At 46.0% G+C, this 25550-nt stretch overlaps 2 protein-coding genes across 6 annotated transcripts; one reads left to right on the top strand and one right to left on the bottom strand.

The window, feature by feature from the left end:
- The first annotated feature begins 561 nt into the window (after positions 1-561).
- Positions 562-21584, top strand: CIZ1 (CDKN1A interacting zinc finger protein 1). 5 transcript variants are annotated; one of them, XM_071765787.1, is made up of 17 exons: positions 562-766; positions 1064-1188; positions 3146-3261; positions 5688-5854; positions 6832-6967; positions 7855-7915; positions 10728-10807; positions 11190-11269; positions 12311-12493; positions 12849-12979; positions 13398-13482; positions 14054-14167; positions 14496-14675; positions 15322-15391; positions 16463-16584; positions 19241-19457; positions 21408-21584. In XM_071765787.1, the coding sequence occupies exons 2-17, from the start codon at positions 1091-1093 to the stop codon at positions 21425-21427; spliced, it is 1860 nt and encodes a 619-aa protein (XP_071621888.1). In that variant the 5' UTR covers positions 562-766; positions 1064-1090; the 3' UTR covers positions 21428-21584. The 5 variants fall into 5 exon arrangements, with proteins under 5 accessions (XP_071621888.1, XP_071621887.1, XP_071621891.1 ...); XM_071765786.1 differs by lacking the exon at positions 562-766 and having other exon boundaries at positions 770-1188; XM_071765788.1 differs by lacking the exon at positions 562-766 and having other exon boundaries at positions 924-1188; positions 11196-11269.
- Positions 20360-24661, bottom strand: BBLN (bublin coiled coil protein). Its single transcript, XM_071765791.1, has 2 exons — positions 24504-24661; positions 20360-21460 (listed from the first exon to the last, which is right to left on the bottom strand). The coding sequence occupies exons 1-2, from the start codon at positions 24589-24591 to the stop codon at positions 21267-21269; spliced, it is 282 nt and encodes a 93-aa protein (XP_071621892.1). The 5' UTR covers positions 24592-24661; the 3' UTR covers positions 20360-21266.
- Between the last annotated feature and the right edge of the window lie 889 nt (positions 24662-25550).

The following is a 25550-nucleotide window of genomic DNA, read 5'->3' as shown; positions in this document are numbered from 1 at the left end:
TTCATTGGAATAGCAAAGAGCAGAAATGTATCTTTACCTTCACTAGGTGTAGTGTAAGAAGAAATGACTGTCACAGTACTTTTAATATGGAGGCCATGTGTACCAAACACCCTTAAAATTAATCCAGAAAATTAGGTGCTGCAAGAAAGGTTTTGCTGCAAACTCTGGGAAAAAAAAGAAAAAAAAGGAAAAAAAGAAAAAGGATGGACCTGCTAGAAAAGTCTTTTCAGTCTACAGCACAGAGTACTACTGCAGAAATCCCTGTTTGTTTTCTTCCAGGTTCTCATGACAAACTGGCCAAGGTATGACCACAGTGAATGGCCAGAGGCTGTTGGTTTTTTTCCATCTCCTCAGTGAGATTACTATCAAAGATTCCCCTGGACTATTGAAAAAACCCAAACCAAACCTAATCCAAAAAAAAAGCCCAAAGAGCAGCAAACCCAGGCTGTCGGATGCCATCTGCTCCTTCCTCCAGCCGTTTATTCTATTCCTCCTGGCCAGCCCTGGACAGATGGTGTCCATTCGCTCCCATCCCTCTCCAGAGACAGGGGACCCCACTCGCGCTTCTGTGAAGGGGACGAGAGATGGAGGTGCTGCAAACCGGAGCGACCTGAGAGGATGCTCCGGGGGTGATCCAGAGCCTTGCGGGGGTGGCCGGATCCTCCAGCCCTCCCGAAGGAGCTGCCTGGGCCCGGCAGGTGGTTATTGTGCCCGGCGGGAAGATGGAGGCGGCTGACGGGGAGCGGTGAACACCGCGGGCTGAGTTGTGAGTGCCGGCGGGCAGGGACCGCGGAACCCGGAGTGGCTGCGGGGCAGGCTGAGAGCTCCGCCGGCAGGGGAGGGGTGGGAGCGGGATTTGGGAGGTGGGGTTTGGAAACCTCCTCTACAGGCTGCTGCTTGCGATGACCCTGGGGGGAAGGAGGAGGAGGAGGAAGGGGGGGATCGGCTCAGTGAATGAATGGGCGGCAGCGGCGGCAGCGGCTCCCCTGCTCAATGGCTGCTGGGCTGAAAGGAGCCAGCCCCGCGGCCACTGCCTCTCTCGCCCTCCCGTGTTTTGTCTCAGGCTCGCCCCGCTCCGGCTTCCCCAGAGATGTTCAACCAGCAGCAGTTCCAGCAGCAGCTGCTGCAGCTCCAGCACCTCCTCCAGCAACAGCACCACCACCACCCCCCAGCGCAGCAGGGAGGCCGGTAAGCGCCGCTACGCGAGGCCGGGGATCTGGGGCCTGTCCCGGGAGACCGCTCTCCTCCGCCTCCCTCCCCTCCTTCCGTCCTCGCCCTGCGAAAGCCGCGGCGGGGCTGACTGCGGGCCTGCCCTCCCTCGATGGGGAAAGCCACAAAGGGAGGCGGGGGTCGCGGTGGAGGACGAAGGCCGCGGTCAGGACGGAACCGGGGGTCTGGAGGCCTCGGGGAGCGGCTGGGGCTGAGGGGGTGCCCGGGGGGAGTTATGGGGAGCGATGTCTGAAGGAGGGGTCTGAGACTGCACCCCCCGATGTGAGGAGGGCGGCTGAGGGGCTGCAGTAGCCTTGGAACTCTTCTCCCAGAGCTCCGGAGATGTCTCCCCGCTCGCCGGGTCCCTCCCGTGGCGGTGACCCCGGGCAGGGGGCGAGGGCCGGGGCAGGTGCCGGGCTGAGGAGGGGGGCGCGGGGGAAAACGCCTTTTCCCTCAGGGAGGCTCAACGAGCACCCAGCTGAGCCGCCCTCAGTAGATGCACACACTTTGTTTTGTGATTGAACTTCAGTTATTTATTTATTTTCTTTCTCTGGATGGGTCTCCCGGCCCGGGTGAGGTTATTGAACTTATTTCGGCGGTGACACCAGCGCTGAGGATGTGACTGAGCACTCTGGGGTGGGGATGGAGAAAATCATGGTTTGCATGTTAAAAGACAAATGACATCTGCCAGAAATAAAAAGGGTAATAACCTGGGTTTCTCTAAAAATACAAGAGATTAAATGATTGTCTTAGATAGGAGCAATTGTCCCCGATGAGCTGAGATTTGCAGAACAACTTCATATTATTTGAAATGGTACATTTATTTGCAGTTACTGTTCTCCATTCTCTGTAAAGTCCCTGGAAATCTAAAGCAATAGATGTGATTTTCTTCTTAAAGTTATTTTCTTATTTAGTAAATTGTAACAATTACTTAGTCCTTGTAAGATGTATGTCTCTGAGCTAAGTGTCGGGTATCTTTCTGTCCTTCTAAAAATATAGATCTCTTTTTTGTAAGATTTTCATATATACTATAAACATAACTGCCCTTAAAATGCCAATATGGGACTAACTGTGAGATAGCATGGATGCATCTTACACGTTTAAAAGTATGATTTTTCTGGTATAAATAACTCAGAGCTGAGATTGGAACAATCTAGAGCAGCAAATGTGTAGATGAGCTGCTGTAAATGCTGTTAAGAGGGCTGGGTTTTTCTGTCAGCATGGATATTTTGATCCATGTTTGCACCTCTTTACAGCCCTAACAGACAGAGCTGTGTCAGCAGTCGTGCTTAGAGGTGGGCCTGACCTTGCAATCGCCTGAATAAGTGCCTGTCAGGTTTTTTTCAGACTTTTCTCTCATGTCTGCTCCACCCTCCTTAGGATTGGAGAGTCCACTTGCTTCTTCCTCCTCTTGTTTTAAATAAGAAGGCTGTGCTTTATGTTTCTATCCAGTTCTTGCAGTTAGGGGGCACCCTTTACATGACCTGCCTGGTTGTGTGTGGGAGGCATTGATTTTTGGAAAAATGTGCTTTAAGCTACTGAGAAAACTCCCTGTTTTTTAGAACTACTTTTGTTGTTGTTGTGTTAAATGTAGCTGCTGCTCTAGATCACTGGTTTCTACTGGTGAGCTGCTGCATAATTCTGTAGAAACTGCAGTGAGTTCCTGGGCTTTTTTTATGCTGCTTGACAGGCTTTATGTGGGCTTGGTGCTAAGGAGTTCTCTCTGACCTCAAATTCCTTGATAGACAATCTGTCAGCTTTGGAAATTCCAGGAGAGTGGAAGAAAGAGGATACAGTGCTGGTGTGTGGTATCTTTTCATGGATGTGTTATCAGCATTTCCTCCATTCTTTGCTCCCTTTATACTTGTTAGGTACGTAGAATTGGAGGGGATGTTTTTTTTTATTTGGTTCTTATGATTAATTTCTTCTTTTCCAGGGGTTTGCCACCACCCCAGCAGCAACAGATGCTGAGCTTACGGGCAACAAATCAACCATCCCTGCTCAATGCCAACCCCATGCTTCAGAGGGCTTTACTCATGCAGCAGATGCAAGGTACTGTCGTTATGGGAGATGCTTAATTATTGGAGTTATTTAATCATCCTTCATGGACTGAAACCATAGCATGGCTATTTCTTATTGAACCATTGCAGTCCTTGTATTTGGCAGTTCCATTTGTGGGGTGTTTTGTTTGTTTCTCTTTAAGTTTGCCCATAGTCCACATCACAGGTTGTTCAGTTGAAAGTCCCATGTGCCCAGCTGTTCACAACTGGGAATGTCTCTGGAAGGTTTAGATAGTAAATATGTGCCTTTTCTCCTAGACTTGGTGGAGTATTTTTCTATCAATATATTGGGTAAAATATTTTGATTTTTATTATATATTTGTCTCTCTTGGTTAGAAGGTGAAAGTACTTTGTTTCTTGCCTGTTACATGTAACCTTGTGTGCAGCAGATGCTTTTCTTTGTCCAAATTCAGTGTAGTACAAACAAATAAATTATACCATGATGGAAAATGGTTTGGGTTTCAATTGTCTTGTGAAACTTTGATTCCCTGAAGAGGCTGTAATTTGGGTTGAGGATAATATCACTGCTCTCCCATCACTGTGTTTCCATAAGTGGACTTTTTTTGCCAGATGTGATGCTTTCAGAACAAAATTTTGAAGCTGCCTTAATAACAGCATTGCTAACCTAGAGATACTAGGAACAAAGCTATGTTTATATTTTTGCTCATGTCTTAGCTCTTTTCAACACAAAATCAGTACCTGGGATAGTTTTAAAATGCCTAGTCTAGATAAATGCCTACAATTTTTATCTTGCCTGTGAATCATGCCCAGATGTGAAGACAATAGATTTATTCTGCATGTCTTTAAATCTCCTTTTGTTCTCCCTTGCCCATTTCACGAGAGGGCTCTCTAGTGGCTCCTGTGGCTCCCTACAGATTTCTCTCAGGTTGTAGGGAAACTGGCAGTGCAAAAGGACAACCACTCTCTGAAGATTGGTGTGTATATTTGTGTCAGGAAAAAAAGTCTGACTCCAGTTTAGGCAGCCATGCTCCTTTCAGATATGTGTGATGCTAGCGTGGGCTGCCCTTTTCCCTAAAGCAAAATTCTCTTATTGAGAAGTTGTGTTTAAATAGCATGCCAGGAACCTGGGGCAAATGAGATAGGAGAGCAGGATAAAATATGTTAATGAGCACTCTACACACGCTCTGACTTAGCATGGTTCCTCTTTTCACCTCTACATGCTGAGCTGAGTTCACTTTTCCTTCAGTAATCTACAGCAGGTAGCCACAGGTAACATGTAGCATGGTTGGAATATTCAGTGTGGCCCTTCTTAGAGATCTGAATTTTTTTTCCTCATTCATGTTTGGGTTACATGTAAGAATATCTGATGCTGTAGTATTTCTGTACCTGGGAAACGTCAGCATAAATAATTTATTGATTGGGTTTGGCTTCAGCAGTGGGAGTAGGAAAAGATAAATACTTCAAGTTGAAATGGGTGTGTTGTTCTTTAAAGGTGCTAAACTGAGAGCAGGAAATTTATTTCTTGTAGATCTTTTTAAATAAAGCTATGGCTTTTTGAAGCAAGAGATTATTTAGGACACATAATAAGGGATTTGATCACTTTTTAAAACAAACATAGAAGAGTACTTCCTATTGTATTGCAGACTTTAAACAGCATAGCTTGTTTTTTCATATTTTGGGTGCCCATTTCCAAACTTCTCTGGCCTGTTTTGACAGCTGCTAAAAAGCCAGAGTGTACACTAATTCAAAAGAGAGAAAAAAATTGTGATATAAATCCAGGTTTCCAGAATGGTGGACAACTCCTGAGGGTGTAGCTGAAGCATCTGTGCACTTCTTTCCCTCACTTCTGAAATGGGGATAGCCAGGACTGTCTTTTTAAGAAATGGTTGAGAGTTGGTAGTCTGTGGATGCTGAAAAGAACTGTTCAGAAAGCAGAGCATTATAATTGGAAATGGCAGGGTCTCAAGTGTCAGAGTTTAGGCTGACATGTTGAGCTTGCCTGATAACCAGGTGGCTGAAAGGACTGTGAAATCTCTTGTTGGAAAAGTCCAGTGTTGTTTTAAATGAAACACTGGCTTGTGGTAAACAGCATCCATGCTATGGTGTGAGCTGCCAGCTGCACAAATGTGGGATGAATTTTCCTGTTTCAGAGAGAATTTTTGTAAAATGAGAGCTTGTTTGTTGCAAACACAAGAGCTAGTGTGCTCAGATCAAATAATTGCTCTAATGATCTTAGCCTGCAGTGACAATTACAATTAAATAGCCCGATACATAGTAATAGTTGCTGTCACATCAAATTCTGTTCTGTGGGTGCTGAAGAGGATAGAGCTTAGGGTGCCCAGTGAAGTACAGGGTCTTGTTTGGAGGAGCTCTCCCTGCTGCTTGTACAGGTGGAAGATTTTCTCTCTCCTTCGCCAGCCGTAGGGTGGTGATAATGCTGGGTGTTTGCATTTATAGGAAACTTGCGTGGATTTAACATGACAGCTCCAGCACTGCAGCAGTTCTTCCCTCAGGCTACAAGACATTCCCTCCTGGGGCCACCACCTGTTGGGGTCTCACTAAAGCCAACTCGGATGGGCTTCCCCAACCTCCCCTTCCAGCGGCAGAACCGAACCTTCCGCAAGGTGGGTTTCTTGTCAGCTCTGTGCTCTGTTTGTGCTTGCAGCAATTGGCTGTATTGTAGGAGGAGAAAAGAGAAAAAAGAGAGCCTTACAATGAAAACTCTTGCACCATGCTGCTGACAGAAATGCAGAAATTGGTCCATCTCGGAGGTGTTTGGTCCATATTTACATTTATGATGCAAAGGTTTCTTTTCTTGCACAAGAGAGAATTCCTTATGGCAAAACTGTTTAAGATACAAAGGAACCTTTTACAATAGAAGGAATCCTGGCTGAGTGCTTTGCACTTCACAGAGGCCAAAGTTTTTCCCTGTTAATTTTCTGTAGCAGTTTGCTGTTCCTAAATGACTTGTTACTGCTATGGACACATTGCTTTGCCTCTTTAGGCTGTTTTCTCTTAAGATCAGGAATGCAGCTATTCATGTGGATTTTGTAAAATTCACTTTTGTATTTTTTTTTAATGGCAAAAACCTTCCTCACCTTCTACTAGTAAGACTTTTTTCAAAACCTGGAAATGGTGCTTAGGTTAATTAACAGGTACTTTCCTCTTTTTAGATTAGCTCTTGTATACTTGGTTTCATTCTGTCAAGAAGGTGTGCTGGATAAGGCACACTTCTACTCTTGGGCTGTTTTTTCTCCAGAGTCAAAAGGAAGGGAGATTATTTGGGACTCTCTTCCCCTGCCTGTTTGCCTCCTGGCCAGAGTCCCTATAAAGTGATTCTACTCTGCGAGCAGCAGGGTCTCCTAAAGCTGCTACTAAAAGCTCTAGAGAATGTCATGGCCTAGCTGTTGTCTGGAATTAAGTTTGTTGCTCTCTTTAACCATGTCAGCTTGCCTCAAGCAAGGCAGTCCACTGTACACTATGTATTCCTTTCCCTTCCCCTCTGCTGGAATTTCTGTTCCTGCTCCACAGTAGAAGTCTTTGGGCAGTGTGTTGGGCTTGAGGAAGGACCAGGAGCTGGCAGTGACTCTGTCCATTGCAGGACTTCCAGAGGATCCCTGACAGGAAGAGAGAACTAGATCCTGGTTCTTCATCTCAGACCCAAGGTGATGAGAAAATGGAAATCCCAGAAGGAGTGCAAGCAGTGTCAGAGCAGAACAGCTCCTTGCCTTTCACAGGTAAGGGGTGGTCTGTAATGAAGCAAATGCTTCTAGACATGATAACTTCTTTGTTATGCCTGCAGTGAAGATTGGAGGTGGATTTAGTCTTAACCAGCTACATTCTGTCTGATTGTAAAAACTTAAACTGCCTGTGACAGCCCCCTGCTATGTTCTTCATATATGCCCTTTTCCTGGATGTTTTTTGGTTTTACAAGCTAGCTTCATATTTCTTGCATGGAAGTATCTCAGAAATCTCTTGATACTGAGCTACATTTAAGATTAAAATGGGGTGTGGAGAGAAAACTGGTTTGAAATTAAAGCTTCCACGCTGTGAAGCTTCCACCCATGCTGAACGCAGCATCTGATGGAGTCAAACACAGGAAGCAGAACCAGTTGTAATCAACATGCTAAGGAAAAGATGAGTGGAAAGAGTTACTTTTACTTCAGTTCTCAGAACAGAAACCACTGGCACTGAAGTGTTGGATACAGTATAGAGGTGGGAATGTTATTTCTGACCAAATAGTGCCTAATCTAAAAATTCAGGTGTATGATGAGGTTGTTACCAGTGTATATGCTGGGGGGAAAGTGATCTGATTAAATAGTTGCTGTCAGGTAGATATGCTGTGTCCACAGTATTAATGTCCCTATGATCTGGGCTCTTGACACCTAGATGTGGGTTTAGACCAGCTTAATACACATAAACATAGATTTATTTCTGGATAACACCTCATACAGTGACACCTGCAATAAAATTCAAATCTCTTAGGTTATCTAACCTTGTCACTACAGTTCTCAAATTCAGAATAGTAAGTGTATAGTTTTATTTGCTCTTTTGCATTGGCCATTCAGTTAGGGAACATGCTCAAGATGCTTTGCTGAGGGGATCTCCTTCTCTCTTCTTGCAGAGCCAAGAATTCCAAGAGAATCTGCACTAAACATGGAGCCTGCAGCAAAAAGACTGAAGAGGTATTTACTGAATCAGGGTATTGAAATAGTTACTATATTTGGAATTACTGTCTAATTTTATTTTCTCGCTATTGGGGCTGTACTGTACTTGCCTGATGTTTATCATGTAGGAGGTATTTCAGATACTAGTGGATAGTTCCAAAAATCTGATAAATCTTGCTGAGATTCAGGGTGTTGTGGGGTCTCTGCTATGGGTGATTCAGCTGTAGGAATGAAAAATAAGATGCAGCTCATGTGAATGTGCAAGAAAGCAGGGTTTGCTTATGTTGGGACCCCTGTAAGAAGCATAGATGTTTTTCTATTCTATTTCTCTAATTTTCTTCCCTAAATGACAAAGAGGGAAACCAGCAGCCACGTATCAGCAGAGAGGAAAAGTCCTGAAATGTGTTGGGTTACAGTAGGCGTAGGAGAGGATCGTTTATTTTGGGGAATGAGGAAGGGAAAGGAATCAGTATTCCTCAGTATCTAAGCCTGTATCCATGAATGCTGAGTTCTGTATCCCTTCTGTAAAGGTTGCCTTGCCAGTACCCCCGTCTGTTGGGTAAAAATAGACAAAAGCAATCCTATTATGAGCCCGGGATGTGCAGGGTGCGGGCATGTTGGCCGCAGCCAACCCCTCTGGGTGCAGGAGGGCACAGGCAGGGCTGCATTGCCATCTAGTGGGCAGGCATCTCACCGAGCTCATGGTGCCATCTGCACCGTGCTGTACCTCTCCCAGAACTGTCACTGGTAGCTGGTGCGGGGGGGAGAGGAGGAGAGGGTGAGTACAGATTTCTGGAGGCATTGATTTGGGAATTCTCCAACATATGTTAATGAGTGTGAGTCAGGACTCCCGGGTCCTCTTATCTTCCCCGTTAACGATTCACTGTGTGCTTTTGGACAAGTTTCTTCACCTTTCTGTTTCCTAGCTGTAGATGAGAGATTAATGGCTAGCTTTAAGGAGAATATTGCAAGATTGCTTTTGATGTTCAGATATTACCTTGATCATGTAAAACATTAAAGAGTGATAAATATTACGGGAGCAGGGACCACCCTGAATTATGGACTCTGATTAGCAAGAAAGTGAATTAATTCAGTTAAAGCTAAGTCAAATGCATTTAAGTGTGTGCTTTGTTAATCTGTTTGCCAAAGCTAATTTAACTTTAATTACATTAATATTTTGTAAGGTATTAATCAAAGTCCCATTACATACACTGAAAAAAGAATCCAGTCTGAGGACTGACAGATCTCACTGCAGCAAGCCTGCTATTAGGAAAATCCTTTCCAAAGCAGTGGTTGGGAACTGCCAATATTTGATGCATATATTATGGCTGGTATTTGCTTAGAATAGATAATTCCTCAGCTTTTTTTTTTTTGGAAGTGTTTCTGTTTACTTCCATTGAGCAGATGATGGATCTCTGAAAAAATTAGTTTACTGTTCTCATATTGCCCTTCACAGATGAGAAGGGCATTCCTCCATCCATGTCACAAACTTCTGTTTCGTGCATCATTGTTCCATTTCCTGTTGGCCAGGAATACCAGCCTCCTTCTTCATTTCAGGTTTTTCCCACTTCTGCCTTTTCTCCTATGTGCCATCTGTATGCCTGGAACAACATCCTCATTCCAGTGCAGAAAGCACTCATCTTCAAATCCTCCTTGAACACCTGCTTCTTCTAGCATGGCCTGACAAGTATCCATATAATACTGTTTCCACCTTAGATCATGCTCGTGATAGCTTTTGCTCCCTTAGATTGTTCTTTAGTTTTGCAGTTTAGACTGCAAACCCTTGCCCTGGAGTGCTGTTACCATCTGTGTGTGGTGTAGTGTTGAGCCTGCTGGCAGCACTTGACAAATCATGTTCATGCCAGCCACTCTTGTTTTCTTCTTCGTGTTTGCACTGCCCAACCCTGCTGCATATTTATAGCCCTGGAACCCAGTTACATTATCACTTATCAATCTGATATATTATACAGTGAGTGTGTTTGGATCACTGGATGCAGTACCTGCACAGTCTGCCTTCTTGCTTGTGTAGAAGGTGCTGCTCCCTGTTGGCAAAAGGACACCAGTGGGTGGGATATCAAGCCAGCCTGAAAGGCATTCAAGCCCTGGTGAAAAGTATCAACCCTAATGGAAAACTAGGGGATGGAGAAAGAAAGGCACTGTAAAGTATGATTTGTGCCCTCTGCAATTCACCAGTTTATTCTCAGCAGTCCTCTTAGGATTTTCTTTCTCCTGAGAAGATCACCAGTACCAAATAAAAGCAAACCTTTTTTGATCTTTCTTGTCCAGCTTTACTTCCCCCCCAAGCAGAACTTTAGGGGCTCTGGAATGAAACATGGCTGATAAAGAGAGAAGGCAGTTGCAAAGAAATCCCTGTGAGACACTGTTAAGTTCAGTTCTGGCTGCTCTCTGTGTGTTCCCTCATGCCCAGAGCAGTCTGGAGTACTGTCTGGGTACTGCAGTTTCCCTGCAGGTCACTAGTCAAGGCAGGAGTTGAGTCTTCTGAGCTCTTACTAAGAATATTTCCCATATTAACTTATTTCTCTGCAGGCATCTTGCAGAAGAGGGAAGTGATAAACAAAATCAGTTGTAACCTTCTTGTCCAGATTATTTGGCTGCTGTTTCTGAATCTGTTCTAGAATACCCACTATTCCTTGTTTTTTATTTTTTTTCTGCCTAATCCTTGCCTGAAATACCACTCCCAGTAGCTTATTGCTCTGGGGGCTTAGTTGAGAGTGTAGTAGCTTAGATCCCAGACTGTGCCTCAGTGTGTATTCTGAATTTCTTGGTCTTTAACATGGCAAATGAGGTTATTTTCTTGATATCCTTGAAGTGTGACTGAGGAGTCTGCATTAGAGGATGCAACAGACAGCAAGGAAGCAGGAGAGTCAAGCACCTGTATCCAAGCTGACGGTGAGTTGCTGGACACCATGGTTTGCACTTTAGGGCACTCCTTGCTGGAACTGAACCTGTAGATCAGAATCTGTGGATTCCATAATTCTCTGCAGAAACTTCCTCCCTGCAGTCATGCTGGATGGGCAAAGGAGGGGAAAATCTGGGAACTAAATCCAAAAATCCAAACATCGTCCCCTACAGCTGTTGCTGTTGCCTACCAAATGCAAATGATGGGAATTTTCCCTCTTTAATAAGGATTTCTTTGGAGAAAGGCTTGTGAACTGGGCTTATGGCCAACAGCACTGTGAGGAAAGCTCCCTAACTTCATTCACTTGCTGCTTTGTTTTTTTTCTGTTATTGTTATTTTGATTTAAGGCAGTTAAAAGGACTCTCTTCCTAGGTACAGACAATACAAAGGAGTACACAGCTGAAGATCTCTCTAAAGAGAGAAGATTCTCTGAAGAACCAAAGGCTCCTGAGGTGAGCAGACACCACTCCATGTAGGCTGGGGCAATGCAGAACACACCACTTCCTCCTCCATCCCAGAGAAGCCCGTTGCCACTGGGAACCAGATGGCACCCACGTCTGGAGCTCTGTCTCCTGCTGTAAGCTGTTGTCCCTGGCAATAAGACATAATATGTCTGCAATTAGTGCACAGTCTGCTCTAACTTGCTGCTTTTTACCTCTAGCTAGCCTGTACCTTACCTAATGCTGGCTGTTTGTGGATTCTGGGGTTCATTAAGATTTCAGATTTCATCTGAAAAGATGGAAAGTTGAACTGAAAGAGCAACTGGAAAATATATGTACTGAGGGCCATAGCTAAAGACATCTTTTATGCTGCTGAAGAGTAGATGTAGAATAATTCAGGTGATGCCAATAAAGATGCAGCTGCTGTGGGACTTGCCATTGCAGCAGGCATGAGCAGATAGTGGGAGTCCTTGCTTTTGAAAGGCAGCTTGGAAAAGTGAGACACAAGTGAAGCCAGCAGCCTGAGAGTCTTTAGAATGAAATACTTTGCCCACACAATTGATGCTAAACCAGGACAATATGCTGCTTAAATCTGTAACCCATGGTATGAATCTGACTTGGTAGCCTTCCATAATTGGGGACATTAATGGATGTGATTGACTGTATCATCCTGCCCTTGTTTGAGCTCCTTACTTCATCAGATATGGTGCTGAGTTGCCTTTAGTTCTGCAGTGGGGAAACATGATCTCATTGTGTCCCTTACCAGTGCATTGTTTGTTTCTCCAGTCTCCAGAGACTGGATCACACAGTGCCCACAAAGCCTGCAGAAACAACCATCTGTGCTGTTAGGGCTGGTGCTATGACACAGGAATCATGGATTTAGCAGTGTTGGGAGGACTGTGTATGAGAGCCTCTCTGACCAGCCTCCTGTGGATTAAAGTTTGACTGCATTTTCCTAAAGGGGAGAGAGCTTAGGTCGAATAACAAAAAAGTGTAATTTTTAGTGTCTTCTACTGAGAGACTGGACTTAATTTTGACTCTCCCTTTTGGCAGGTGTTGAGCTCTGGAGGTTCATTGAAGGTGACCATCCAGCAGAGCAGTGAGAGCAGAGCTATCAGTACAACAGCTCTGAAGCCAGGGCACTGGACCTGTGAGGTGGGCACAGCTGAGCCCAGCCCTGAATCAGTCCTTAAATTCTACTGTTACATCTGCAAGACCAACTGCTGCAGCCAGCAGGTAAAAACCCACAGGTCTGGCTGGGATGGGTGATCAAGAGGGGTGAGTTGGATGGCTGACTGCCACCAGAAGGTGCAGCAGGAGACTTGTTAGCAAGTGCTCATGGTTCAGGAACAAGGAACATAAAAATGATGGCGAGCATGCAGATAAAATAAAACCTCTCCTGAGGAGCTGGCAAGGAACCTGCTAGAGAGTGAATGTGGGTGGATCCACAGGCAGCCATGCTCTTAAGCTTTTATACAATTTCATTGTTAAACAGCAGTCAAGTGAATGGAAAGCATAGCATAGCTCAGACCTATTATTTTCTGCATTTTGAATACATTTAAATGGATTTTTCTCCTGACCACATTCTCAGAATTTCCAGTCCCACATGGCTGGAATTCAGCACCAGCAGCGACTTGGGGAGATTCAGCACATGAGCAATGTTTGTTTTGTTTCACTACTGCCCATGGTGAAGGAGCAGAAGGTGCTGGCAGAGAAAGATGGGTAAGTGTTGGTCTGCACTAGAAAAAAATAATTTGAATGTGGGCCTGCTTGGGTTCTAAAATTTCTCACTGCACCAGGGTGTCCTTGTGTTCTAAATAAAGTTTAAAAATCCCTATGGTTTCAGGGGCTTTAATCTCCTTCAGGCAAATTTCTTCCTGTTGAAGGGTGCCAGTATTTACTTTGACCTGCTGTGTAGTATTTAATGCAGTAGATCAGGTCAGAGGCTTGTTTTAACTGGCACCTTTCTGTCATCATGAGCTAAAGCAGCCTCTATAAATTGCTGGGAAGACAGGAAGATAAATCTGAGCCTGTAAAGATAGGAATGTTGGAGAAAACAATGCCAAGAGCAGATGCAAACTGCAGTATTCCCTGGAGAATGTTAAAAGGTGTGACTTACATGTGTCCATTCTCACTTCAGAGAGACCCAGCAGCGATGGTGTAACACTTGTCAGATACACTTCACAGGGGATCTAATCAAGCATCGCAGGACCCAAGAACACAAGGTAACAATCATAGCATTTAATCTTAATACAGACCTTTCCTGGGGATTGGGTGGAGGTGTTTTAGCCTCTCTTGCTCCCCAAGCAGCAAAGGAAAAGTGATTTGAGAGAATATAAAGTTCTGCCAGTAACATCCTCACTGTCTAAAGGCACTGCCATGCTACTTCTGGCCTCTGAACGCTGCTATTGTTTGAACTTCCAGTGGTCATGCTATGTCAGTATGACTTGAAGCACCTTTAGTTTATAATCCTTGACTTTTGTCAATAAATATGTCCTATCACACTCAATCAATTGAATGGAGCAACTGGTGTGCAGCCTGTAAAGTTTCATGTGAAAATTCAGGCCATCATCTTTATTGGCTTCTATGGTGGAAGTGCCAGAACACCCTTAATAAGCCACATTTGTTTTGCTTTGTATGCTTTCAGTCTTTCTGGCAGATAAGAGCTAGGGAGTCCTTTCTGCTGAGAACTCTGTCTTTCTGTTATGGATGCAGTGCTTTTGTTTCACTCAAGATTTATCTGCATTTCTCCAAAGTGCTGCCTCTTGTGACTTACTGAATTGTCTCTTTCCTAAGCTGGCCAAACGTTCCCTTCGTCCTTTCTGCACCGTCTGCAGCCGCCACTTCAAGACCCCTCGCAAGTTTGTGGAGCATATGAAGTCCCCTGAGCACAAACAGAAAGCCAAAGAGGTAATACTGCCCCTGTGGAGAGCTGCCATGGACTGGAAATAGTTATGCTGTGGAGCAGGCAAACTTTCTGCTTCCCTGATAGTGACAGGGATGAAAGGAAGATGTGCAGTTCTTCCAACCTTGTTTTAATTTTCATCTTTGGCTGGACCTCAACTACTAGAGCTTAAAGACATGGAGTGAAAAAGGGAATGAGGGGCTAGATGTGTCTAGAAGCAAGAATAGCTTTGTGTCTCTCTTGCAGTCCCTTCTACTCATCAAATTCAGTCTGTTTAGAATCTGGGGTCTTCCTTGATGAAACTGAGAGTGCAAAGTTGATCTAATCTTTCAGGTGAGGCTGGGAGAGAAGGAGTTGGGCAGCCCAGAAGATTCAGAGGAGTTGATCACAGTGGATGCTGTTGGCTGCTTTGAAGATGATGATGATGAAGAGGAGGAGGAGGAAGGGGGAGCTGGTGAAGAGGAAGACCTTGATGTAGTGCTGATAGAGAATGAGGATTCTTATGCCAAGCAGGTATGCCAAGGAAAAGAAATTATCTACCCAAGAACCTGCTGTAGGATCCTGTGATGTAGTCTTGGTTGTTTGGGCTCAGGGTTTCAAGATTTCAGTCAACCTTGCCCACCCTACAGCAGAAGGTTGAGGTACCTGGGATTCTTCCAGAGCACAGGACAATGCAAAAGAGAATCAGGCAGTACTTGTGGGATGCAGAAAGGTGTTTCTGCTATGCTGTACAGCTCCTGCTGGTGTCTTCAAACATTACCTTATTGTTGAGGAACATAACCAGTGTTTCATCAAGGGAATTTCTGACAAAGACATTGACGTAAGTTTTTTTTAATAGCCCAGCAGTAGCTTAGACTCACAGCAAATATGTATGTGGAGGTTTATCTTGAGAAAAATTTTCCCAGGAGAGAGCAGTTGCCAAGAAGGAGGTACATGGCTAAGCTACTTCAGGCTTGGGGTGCAAGGGGTGTTTTTAAATCTTATAATAAAGTGGCCTTCTGACTCTGGGTTTCAAATCTGGCCCTAACCAGCTGTTGTGCAAGTCCATCTCTGTTATGTGAATCCTCTGCTTTGCTCCTGTGCTTACCAGGAAAACATAAGAGCCCAGGAAGGGAATAGGCATAGATACAGTAGGCACTAATGTTCTTTTGGTTTCCAGACTGGGCTGAAAGAAGTTTCTTTGGAAGATGATGAAGGAAGCGAGAAGTACTGTCCAGACACAGCCTATGGTAAGCAAACCAAGTTAAGCACAAAGGCCCACAGAGCCTTCTCTGGCCACATGCTGTATCTGTAAGAGAGGATGGTCTCTACCTACTGCTGTAACAACTTCTTGGGTCATAGTGCTCAGCATCTGCGTTGGACTGGTGCAGGTCACTCCTGCCTGGAGAAAGGGCCAAACGTTGCTTTATTACTGTGTGATAAGACATAAGGATGTGATTGATGTTTGTCAGCTGCCTTTTGCTTTGGAGAAGAAAGGATGAGAGCCAGATACCTTACTAAGGTAGGAAATGGAACAAGTAGGACGAGAGTACTGAGGAAAGTGGGTAGCAAATGAGGGACGCTCTGGAAAGATGGAGCCTGAAAGCATATTGATAAGAATGCTTTCCAGCAGAAATGCAGCTTGTACAGAGATACTGAGCAGTACTGACAGTATCAAACTCTCTGCCAGAGCCCAAACTGTGCATGTTTCCTCCGCTTCAGAACCCCCACGCTGTACCTAGTGGTTTTTCAGACATGTTGCTGGACTGGTGGGCAGTGTTGTCTCCAGATGGCTGACTCTGGTCCCCACCCTGTAAGTGATTCTGACTTCTGGCCTCTACTGGCCACTCATGTTGTGAGGAGGGCAGCTCTGCAGAGGCTGTTTAGTGCCCAAGGAGAGCTCTGTTTACACCAATCTTCCATATTGCTGTAACCTTCCACTATCGTGTGGCAGATGGAATAATGATTCATGCTGTGAATGTTCTCTGCGTGTTCCTCTTGCGCGCCTGCTGTCCTTTGCTTGGTTTGATCCCATTACATTAGATCACATGTTCTCTGTAGTTTTCCATTGTATTCTTTTTCCCCCCTTAATGCTCTGTGTAGTTTCTTTGCTCTGGCAGCCAGATTTCTCTCTGAATATCAACCACACAGCCATTCCATGGTAAGACGAGATATTCAGCAAGTCATCTTGCAAATCCCTGATTAACAGAAGCAAAGCTTTCCACCTTTCTTTTCTCCCTCCCTTTCCCCTTTAACATGCTTTCATTATTTGAGTTCCATTCAATGTGATCTGTGATTTCCCTTCCCCTCCCGTTTCGCAGGCCTGGATTTTCTGGTCCCCGTCGCAGGTTACCTCTGCAGGCTGTGTCACAAATTCTACCATAGCGACTCTGCTGCCCGGCTCGCACACTGCAAGTCCCTGATGCATTTTGAGAACTTTCAGGTTAGACCCTTTGGCGATTGCATGGCCTGGCATTTGTTACCCCCGTGCGTGTCTCTTCAGCAAATTCACCACATTAGCTGTCTTGTCTTCAGTTCATTTCCATCATCCTTGGTGTCAGTTGTGCTGTAGCTTTCTCCTGGTGTGCTCTGTGTTTGTCTCCCATCACCCCTGTAGATCTAAAACCAGTTCAGTCCAACTTCCCAGCTACTGCTGCTGCCATCTTGTTGCCCGTTTCTGGCTGGAAATCTTCCTCAGAGTGTCTGCTCTGTTTGCTGAACCTGTGGAGTCTGTTGTTCAGTCTAGGCCTCTTCTGTTAGGCTACAGGTGGGTCAAGATGGGGAAAGAACAAGGGACAGGCTGTTCCTGTGAAAGCAAGCTGGTACACATGCATATTTTCATGCAATACTGCAGGAACAGATCCTGTTCCTGGCACCTCTCACCAAAACTGTGGGTGTGATTTATCCGTGCAGGGGCCTGGTAAAATCAAGTACTCACTTTAGGAATCTGGAAATTTAACTTTACGGACTCTTTGTGGGATGGAAGCTACAAGCTGGTGAGAGTCCATCTGGTCCCTGGGGTCAGCCTGCACCAGGAATTCAGTCTGTCTGTCTGTCTGCTACTGTTTCCAAGAAACTCCTTAGCACAAAGCTCTGCCAGATGATGCTGTTCCTTTGCTTTAGTGGCTCTGCCTATAGAAGCCATATTGCCCCTTGCTGCTTTTGTATCCAGAAGCTTTTCCTACTGGGCTGGCCTGGGATCTGCCTCCATCGTTCTGTCCTTGTTGGCTTGCCCCAGGGGGTGAGGGGCCTGGATGAGAACCTTGTGGTGGGTACACAGGGATTGAACTCTCTTTGCCCTCTCCTGTAACCATTGCCTGGGCCCTGCCTGGGCCAGAGAGTGGTATTCCAGGACCCAGGCAAAGACAGAGGTTCCAACACTGACTTTATCCTCTGCCTGCACCTAAAGCCTCCTCCAGGCAAAGCCATTGTGCTTCCCTACCACAGATGTATCCACCTTTTGATAGTGTTTAAACAAATGAGTGTTTTTCTGCTAGTCTTCAGAGAGGTTAGCTATTCCTAGTCAACTGTCACTGCCTCCAGAAAAGGGTGGGATGCTGCAGAAGCCAGCACTTAGAGCTGTGGATTTGGAAAGGCAAGTAGCAGAAGACCACAGCTGTTCCTTCATGGTTGCTCATCCTCTCCCACTCCCACAGCCAGACATTTCGAGAATGAAGGAATTGGCCTTGCTGTTTTCCTGACTTATTTTAGATCATCTCAGAGTGAAACTGCAGCAATGTATATGCCTCTCTTTTGGCCCACTGTGAGCTGAAATCAGATGCTCTGCAAACAGATACCAGAGTGACCTGGAGGGATTACTTGAGACAAGAGTCCAACCTGAAATATCTGCAGGCAGATAATGATTATTCTTGGCTGCTGAGTGCCTTGGGGTTGCCACTGTCTGAGTTAAATCATTGCCAGTTTCTGAGGCACTCACCAGAGGAGCTCAGCACAGGGTTTCAAAGCAGAGAACTGTCTGATGAGGCAGGTCATAGCATCACTTAAAACAAATTGGAATTCTTGCACCTGGTTTAGTTTGTGACTTGACTGATGGGGTTCCAGTGTGTTAGAAAATTGTTTATATCCCACTAGGTAAGGATAAAGAACAAACCTGCAGTGATAAACTGAATGACAGTGCAAAGCTCCCTGTGTGGTGTGCTGTAATTCCTCACTGCATACTACAGTAGCACTGCTTAAGCCATTGCACTCAACAGTTTCCTTAAATTGTCAGGTCTAGTGCTTTTACTAGTTCAAGGGGCACTTCAGCGGAAAGATGCAAGTGAGTTGATTGTGGAAGGAACTGTTGTGGAAAAGAGGAACCTTTGGAGCTTTGTTTTTTTCCTTTATCTCATGCTCTGAGTCTTGAATGCCAGATTCATACAGTGTGTTAGCTCTACAGAGTTGTTTTCTGAAATCCAGTCTTGAAAATGGCTGGTAGCCATATTAATCTCTTTACAGACCTCTACTGGCACATCGTGATAGCAAGTGCAAATGAGTCACTTTATTGATGCTATGCTTACCTTTATTCTGTGGAGAACCTCAGCACCTTGTAACAAGGAGCTATTCTTGGTGTTCCTGTCAGCAGTTTCACTGGCTGCAGATTGTATCAGCAGAGTGAAAAATCTTTTAAGCATTCAACTTAAGTTTTACTTCATCTGATAAACATGAAATCACATCTCTGTAGCTGAGGGTAGTGCATAGCCTCATGTATCCAGAGTTGTCCTGGCAGCAGCTGAAGCAAGAGCTGTCACTTGCACTGTTACATCTACAAAGTCCTGAGTCTGACTGAGATTAACAGTTGCTAAAACATGACTTTTTTGTCTCAGGAGCTACAGGTCTGCCATGCACTCGCTCAGCATTAAGTAATGCGAGAGGGATTTCAATTTTTAATATTGCCACTTTTCCTCACAGGAGCTGACCCCTGTCTGCTTGAAGGCCTCAGCAGCCAGGCCAGGAGAGCTGCTGAGACAAGTCGTGCCCCTGCAGATTCTAGCTGCCAATCATCACTGTTTTTGTACAGGTTTTCCTGGACCAGCTGCTACTTGCTCCAGTGACAGTAGCTGAGCTTGTGTCTCACCTTTGTTTGTTTGTATTTGCAGAGATACAAAGCAGCAAGGCATCGTGCCACAGCTGCCTACCCCGAAGCTCCTTTGCATTCCCAGGGCTCCAGCTCCCAATTGCTGGATGATCCAAAACCACCTCCTGCTACAAGAGCAGATACCAGTAAGAAGATGAATGATGACCATGGGATAGGCAAGAAGGGTTCTGAGCTGTCAGCCCTGCAAGAACAAGCTTTGAGGTCTCCAGAGGGCAAGGGTGAGCTGGCCACCTCTGTAGCAGAGGGCAAAAGCCTGTCCAGTGTGACTGATGATGTGTGTGGAATCGTGGTTGTAGAAGAAGAAAGTCTACATGAGGAGAGCAAGTCCATTGCCTCTAGTGCTGCTTGCCTGCTCCCTGAAGAGAGCTGCACTGCAGGGGCGTTGTTGGGATACACTGGGGCTAAGGAGGAGGAAGCCAGTGCAGCCAGGCAAAGGGAAGGCACAGCTGGGCACCAGGATCCAGGGAATGGAGGAGGTTTAGGACAGAATGAGGAAGCAAACACAGGCCAGGAGGCAGAGTCTTCCTCCCTTGCCAAGGGTGAGACAGCCAGTCTGACCTCTCCTGGGGGCAGACGCTCTGCTAGGCGCAAACCCAGATAGAGTGGCCTTAAAGGGAGAGCCCTTTACATATGATACTTGCTGGAAATGTTTATTTTCGGAGTCTTTTAATAGAGCAAAAACCTTCAACTTTACTGCTGTTTTTATTTTAAGAATAAAACAAGCCTGGCTTTAGCGTGTCTAATACAGGATGGTGTCAGTCGTTACTTGTACAGGTGGGATACAGCAATTATGTGGAAAGATTGCTGAATCTGAAAGAATAATAATGTGATTTCCCTAGGGGACAAAGTTCATGAAGTAGATGGATGCAGACTTACTTTTCTTTAAGAATTCTCTGTAGTTCCTCTATTGTTTCCTTTCCAGGCAAAGGAAAAGTGTATCTCTTGGGAGACAGTGTGCCCAATTCTGCTCCTCAGAACCTTTTCCTTTCAAAGGACAAGTGTCCTTTCCTTTCCTTGGACAAGTGTCCTAAGATAGGCAAAGATGTGCATCTTGGTCCTTTAGTTAATACTACAAAGCTTAATACAGGCTGTTTTCATAGTGGAGACTCTCAGGAACAAATTTGATTTCAAAGTGATTTTAATAAAACAGATTTCTTATAAATAATTTCTTTCAACTTTCAAAAAAGCTGCTTTAACTCTACAGAAGTAGAACAGTACAACTTGCTTCACAGTGCAGGCCATCCTGACAAGGTAACAAATTTTCAGACTGGAATGCTCATGCATACTCTTGTCAAAATGTACAGGGAGGACTCTGCTGACAGCCCACGATGGGCAGGCCCCTTTCATTGCATTGCTAGTGCTGTGCTGGGGGCTAACCAGCCTGCTCTGGCAGCTTCCAATTGTAACAATCAAAACCATCACCCTAGTAACTTGTCTCATCTGCTTGGAAAGGGACAGAAGTGCCCAGTGACCTGGGAGTATCTGCCCACAGTTCTTAAATCAGTTAATGTGAATAATGGGGAAGCTGGAGTTTCAAGGCAGGAGCTGGCTTAGGGTCCTCCTCTCCAAGTTTGTCACCAGTTATGCCTATGGGTGAGCCTAAGTGTAGTTAGGACAGCTGCTGCCTGCTCTGCTTTTTGAGGGAAGAGGCTGGAGCCCAAAACAATTTTTGTTTGGATTTAACAAGTGCAAAAGAGCAGAGTTCATTTTTGCACAGAGAAGAGGGATTGCTTGCAAACAACCTGCATGGCATCAGGTTCCCTACAGCTGTCTTTAACCTCAGGGTCAGTGCCAGGCTCATGCAGGGGAGCAAAAAGAACCAGCTTTCCTCCCTCCTGTGTGCTTCTGCACCTATCACACACAGCTACAGAAAAAAGGAACATGAAAGTGAGCGAACAGCAGAACAAAACCATAGGAAGAAACAAGTAACAGGCACGAGGTACCTCATCTATTCAAGTTTTATGTTAAATTGGTGACCAGTAAATGTCCCCTTAGCAATACCAACTGAGTAGTTTGTGGCCATCACCCTAGACTGGAGGCTGTGATCCCTGCACATCAGTTTCCATGTTCTGCTGCTTGCTCTGCTGCTGGAACTCCAGGCGGGTCTGGCGGTTGGACTCCAGCAGCTCTTTCAAGCAAGCATGTAGATAATCATTCTTCTCCTCCAGGTGATCCAAGCAGGAGTTGATTTGGTCCAGCATGGAGTTGATTGCTGCATATTCTAAAAGGAAAGTAAAGGAGAGACTGAGCATTGACACTGCAGTCAGTGAAGGCAGCAAGAGCCCTTGCAAAACATCCCCACAGCATTTTGAGTGGGTGCGTGAAGTAAAATGCAACTGAATCCTCTGTGTGTTTTGTTCACTGATCAAATGAGGCCAATGGGAAGCTGGAGGACTGGCAACAAGACCTAAGGCAAGTTACCTGGGCAGTCTGAACACACTATGGGCATACATGACATTCTTGGATCTCATAAATAAATAGCTGACTGCAGGCTGAGTGCTAGCACACAGCACTCTGCAGTGCAACAGCACCAAATAAACCCCAAGGACAGGTTGGCCTTTAGCTGCCTTGGGGGACATCTTTCCAGATAAAGGTACAAGCATTTTGGCAGTGTGCTGAAATGAATTACTCATGTAAGGCTCCTGGGCTGGGATGTGCTTCACCTGTCTGGGTTCAGACTGCTGAAACAGCACAGCCCTTGCACTGGCAGGAGCAGGGCTGAGCCCACTGGTAGTGGCACCATTATTTCTGGAGTCTCCTTCCCTGGAAACATTCAAAGCCCACCTGGATGTCTTCCTGTGTGACCTGCTATAGGTGACCCTGCTTTGGCAGGGGGGGTTGGACTCAATGATCTTTCAAGGTCCCTTCCAACCCCTAACTTTCAGTGATTCTATCTTTGATTTCCAATGGGAGGTAAGTGTGGGGCACCAAGTTCAGCCATAGGATTTTTATGCACTATTAAGGTTTTAGGTACTTCAGATGAAAACCATGCTCATTTAGAATGATTCTGACAGTTCATTCCCCAGGTACAGCTTCATATTCATGGCATTTGCTTCAAGTCAGAAGTGTTAGGCTCAGTACAGTGTGATGTGTCCCAGCACTGTCAATCAGATGAGGACAGCCCTGCTACTGTTGTGGAATGTTTGCTTTTAGATGGTTCCAAGCAATATTAACACAATACTAAAGAGTAACAAAAATAACCAAACAAGGCAAACCTCTGCTGACATGTAACTTGGGAGCCCTGGGGGTTACAAGAGACCCCAGGCAGAGCCAGTGCTGTGTTCCTTTCTGAAGCCATACAGGCTGAGTGACTGTGACCTGATGTTTGTGAGGATTGTGGGCTGGAGGACAGGGAAAGGTGTCTGTGTGGGCATGACAAGCCCACACCTCACAGGCTGGGGCTGGCTCCTCTCCACCCAGCTTCTCCAAGCAGCTGGAGGAATGTCTGAGCCAAGAGTGATGCATGCAATGCCTGGCTGGAGCACTGCTCTGAGCTAACAGAACATGGAGAAAGTGAGGAGAATGTGGGCTGATCAGTGCTGAGGTCTCACAGCCTCACAAGCCAAACTTTGCCTCTCTCAGCTGCCTCCTTGAAATTTCTACAGGCAGGGTGCTCTGGTGCCCCAGCACACCAGGCCCTGACAGTGCCATTAATGGCAGCTTTAAAAGAACTGAATATTTAAATACTGCAGTCATTTGAAGTATTAATAGCTGACAAGTTTTTTTATTAAAAAATTTAAATTGTCCTCTTCTTACACTACTTTGAAGCCATTCATAGCAGTGTTCGAGCCTTTAAGTCTTTGGAGAAGAGCATTAAGCTTGTTTATGTAAGTCTGACCTTGCAGGTATTTGCAGAGATTGCATTATGAGCAAGAACACTGCTGATGTATTTCCATTTAAAAGCCACAGACACGTTTTTTTTCCAAAAAGGTGGCAATTATCAGTATTTTTCGAACCCTGTTTCCAGGTATGTGATGCCTGAGTATCCAGGAGTTCAAGTTCTGTATTTGAGCCTAGTATTTGATGCACCCTGTTCCACTGAAATGGTGAGCAGACCCCAAGCAGATACACTACCTACTTCTGACAAGTTATGTTATTCATCAGCTTGGTAAGAAGTCTGTAATCACAGCAGGAACCTAACTGTTCTCAGTGCCTAAAACTCCAGCAAAAGCTATATAAGTTGTGCAGCTTTGGCAAGTGAAAAATAAAAATTAACAATTTTAAAATAAGCTGTAAAAACATTTTATTTGATTCTCTCCTGTTAGCTGCAAGCTTGGTGTATTTTTGTGGAAATTTAACCACATGCCCTAATGAAAATGTTGACCTGGAGTATGGCAGTCACATTTTGTTATTCCTCTGCATTTTTACAAGAACAGTTGCCAAAAATAAAGTTTACCTCTTTGCATTTAAGGAAGTGATCCACAGCTTCAGCTCCACAAGACAAGGAAACAGCTACAGATTTATATGACCAGCTACACACATAAAGCCCCAGTTAATTACAGGTGAGACAACTTAATGCAGACTTGCTGTAGATCAGATTGACTTTCTCTGTCACATCCAGTGTGTCTACAGGTTCTTCAAAAGGTCTGCAACACTGATCACTGGGATGATGCAAAGCAGTGATCACTCTTGGGGTGTTTCAGGGCAGAAATGCTCCTCCTGTCACTGAGGGTGGATCACAGCTGTGAGATTCACCTGCCCAGTCACACGTGGGGATGGAATGGTGTCTGGAGAAACACTGTAACACAACTCCACCATTTTCAGGGGAAAAGCAGCAAAATGCCTGCTCTTCAAAAGATTTCCAAGTTCAAGTGACACACGCATTACAGCTCTGCTGTTGTCACATTTTCTCCATGGGCTTTTTCTACCTGAACAGGACAATACCAGAAACTTCATGCCTAAAAGTGGAATTTGCCAAACTGATCACGTTAAATTCACTTTTTCCACTTCTCTGAAATCTGCCCACGCGATCTGTTCCAGGCTTTTGAAACCTGAACATCGTCTTTCTTCTGGGTCATCCACACACTCCCAGCAACGGCACGGAACCATCTTTACAGAAGTGAAACTAAAATAAATACCCTGAAGGCGCTCAGCTCCCCACCGCTCTGTGGGAACCACGGACCGGGCCCCGTGGGTTTCAGAACCCACCCGTCCCGCAGCACCAGAACCTCTGGGTACCTCTGGGCCCTGCCCCTCACACCGACAGAACCAGGCCACCCAGCCCCGCCGGGTGGGCGGCAGTTCCCCGGGCCGTCCCCACGCACCTTCCTCCCCGAAGCTGTCCCCGTCCCCGCTGTCGTCGCCGTCGCCGCCGCCCCCCGTCACGTGCGGTTCCCCGTTGGGCCCCGCCATTCCGCCGCCGCGCGACAGCCCGGAGCCGCCCGCACGGCGCTGCGCTGCCCCCCGCAGGGCCGGCAGCCAATGGGAGGGCTCGGCGCCTCTCGCGTCACGCCCGGCCGGCGCCTGGGTAAAGTCTGTGGTTAGCGCGCAGGGCGCGGGGCGGACGGTTCGCGGGCGGGCGCAGAGGTTGGTGCTCACCGGCAGCCGGGCGGCCCCTGTGGGCAAGGCACAGCGACAGCAGCTGGGTGCCCATCTCGCTCCCCGGAGGTTTTCTCAAAGCGGAGGTGTACCCTTGCCCCAAGATGTCCTTAGCCCCCTATCCCCGGGGCTGTCCCAGCCACAGCATTAGTGAATGCATTTGGGTACACCGTGAAGTTGTGCCCAGGGGCTGCCATAAGCACTCAGCCTTCCTTTCCGCAGGTAGATTATTAGGAATCGGCATCCAGCTGTGTCCCTGAGCCCCCGGGCTGTCCTGTGGGTGCTGAGGCCGCAGCAGCGAGGGCTTTGCTGATGAACTCAAAACTCGGCTTTGTCGCCAGCTCTGCTTCATCCCTTGAAGTGGTTTGAGCCACCCTCAGGTCACCTTCAGACCTCCTCTTCCCTCAAGATAAAAACACATTTCATTTTGCCCTTCCTTGTCTTTGGCCCAGTATTGGGTTTAACTCTTGTGTCCTGAGGATATATCTACGGTTTTTTCATCCCTGGGAGAGGTGCCGCTGGGATGAAAATAACTTGCAATTGGAGCATTAATTCAAGCAGGGCTCCTGTGATAAACCCGGTTTGATGGCTCCGTTATTAAGTGGGTATTTGGGACAAGCAAGGAAGGTTATGTCCTCACTTTCTGCAGCCAGCTCTGCTCTGTTCTGTGCGGTCACCCTGCAGGGTGCTGCCGAGCTGGTCCCGTGCTGTGCCTCGAGTGGAAGAACTGCACATTGCTGTACTTAACAGATCTAACCACGCTTTAATGAAAA

Source organism: Heliangelus exortis, chromosome 22 (assembly GCF_036169615.1).
Source record: "Heliangelus exortis chromosome 22, bHelExo1.hap1, whole genome shotgun sequence".
Classification (NCBI taxonomy): Eukaryota; Metazoa; Chordata; class Aves; order Apodiformes; family Trochilidae; genus Heliangelus; species Heliangelus exortis.
Note: the sequence above shows the minus strand (reverse complement) of the source record. Positions and strands in the feature narration are given on the sequence as shown.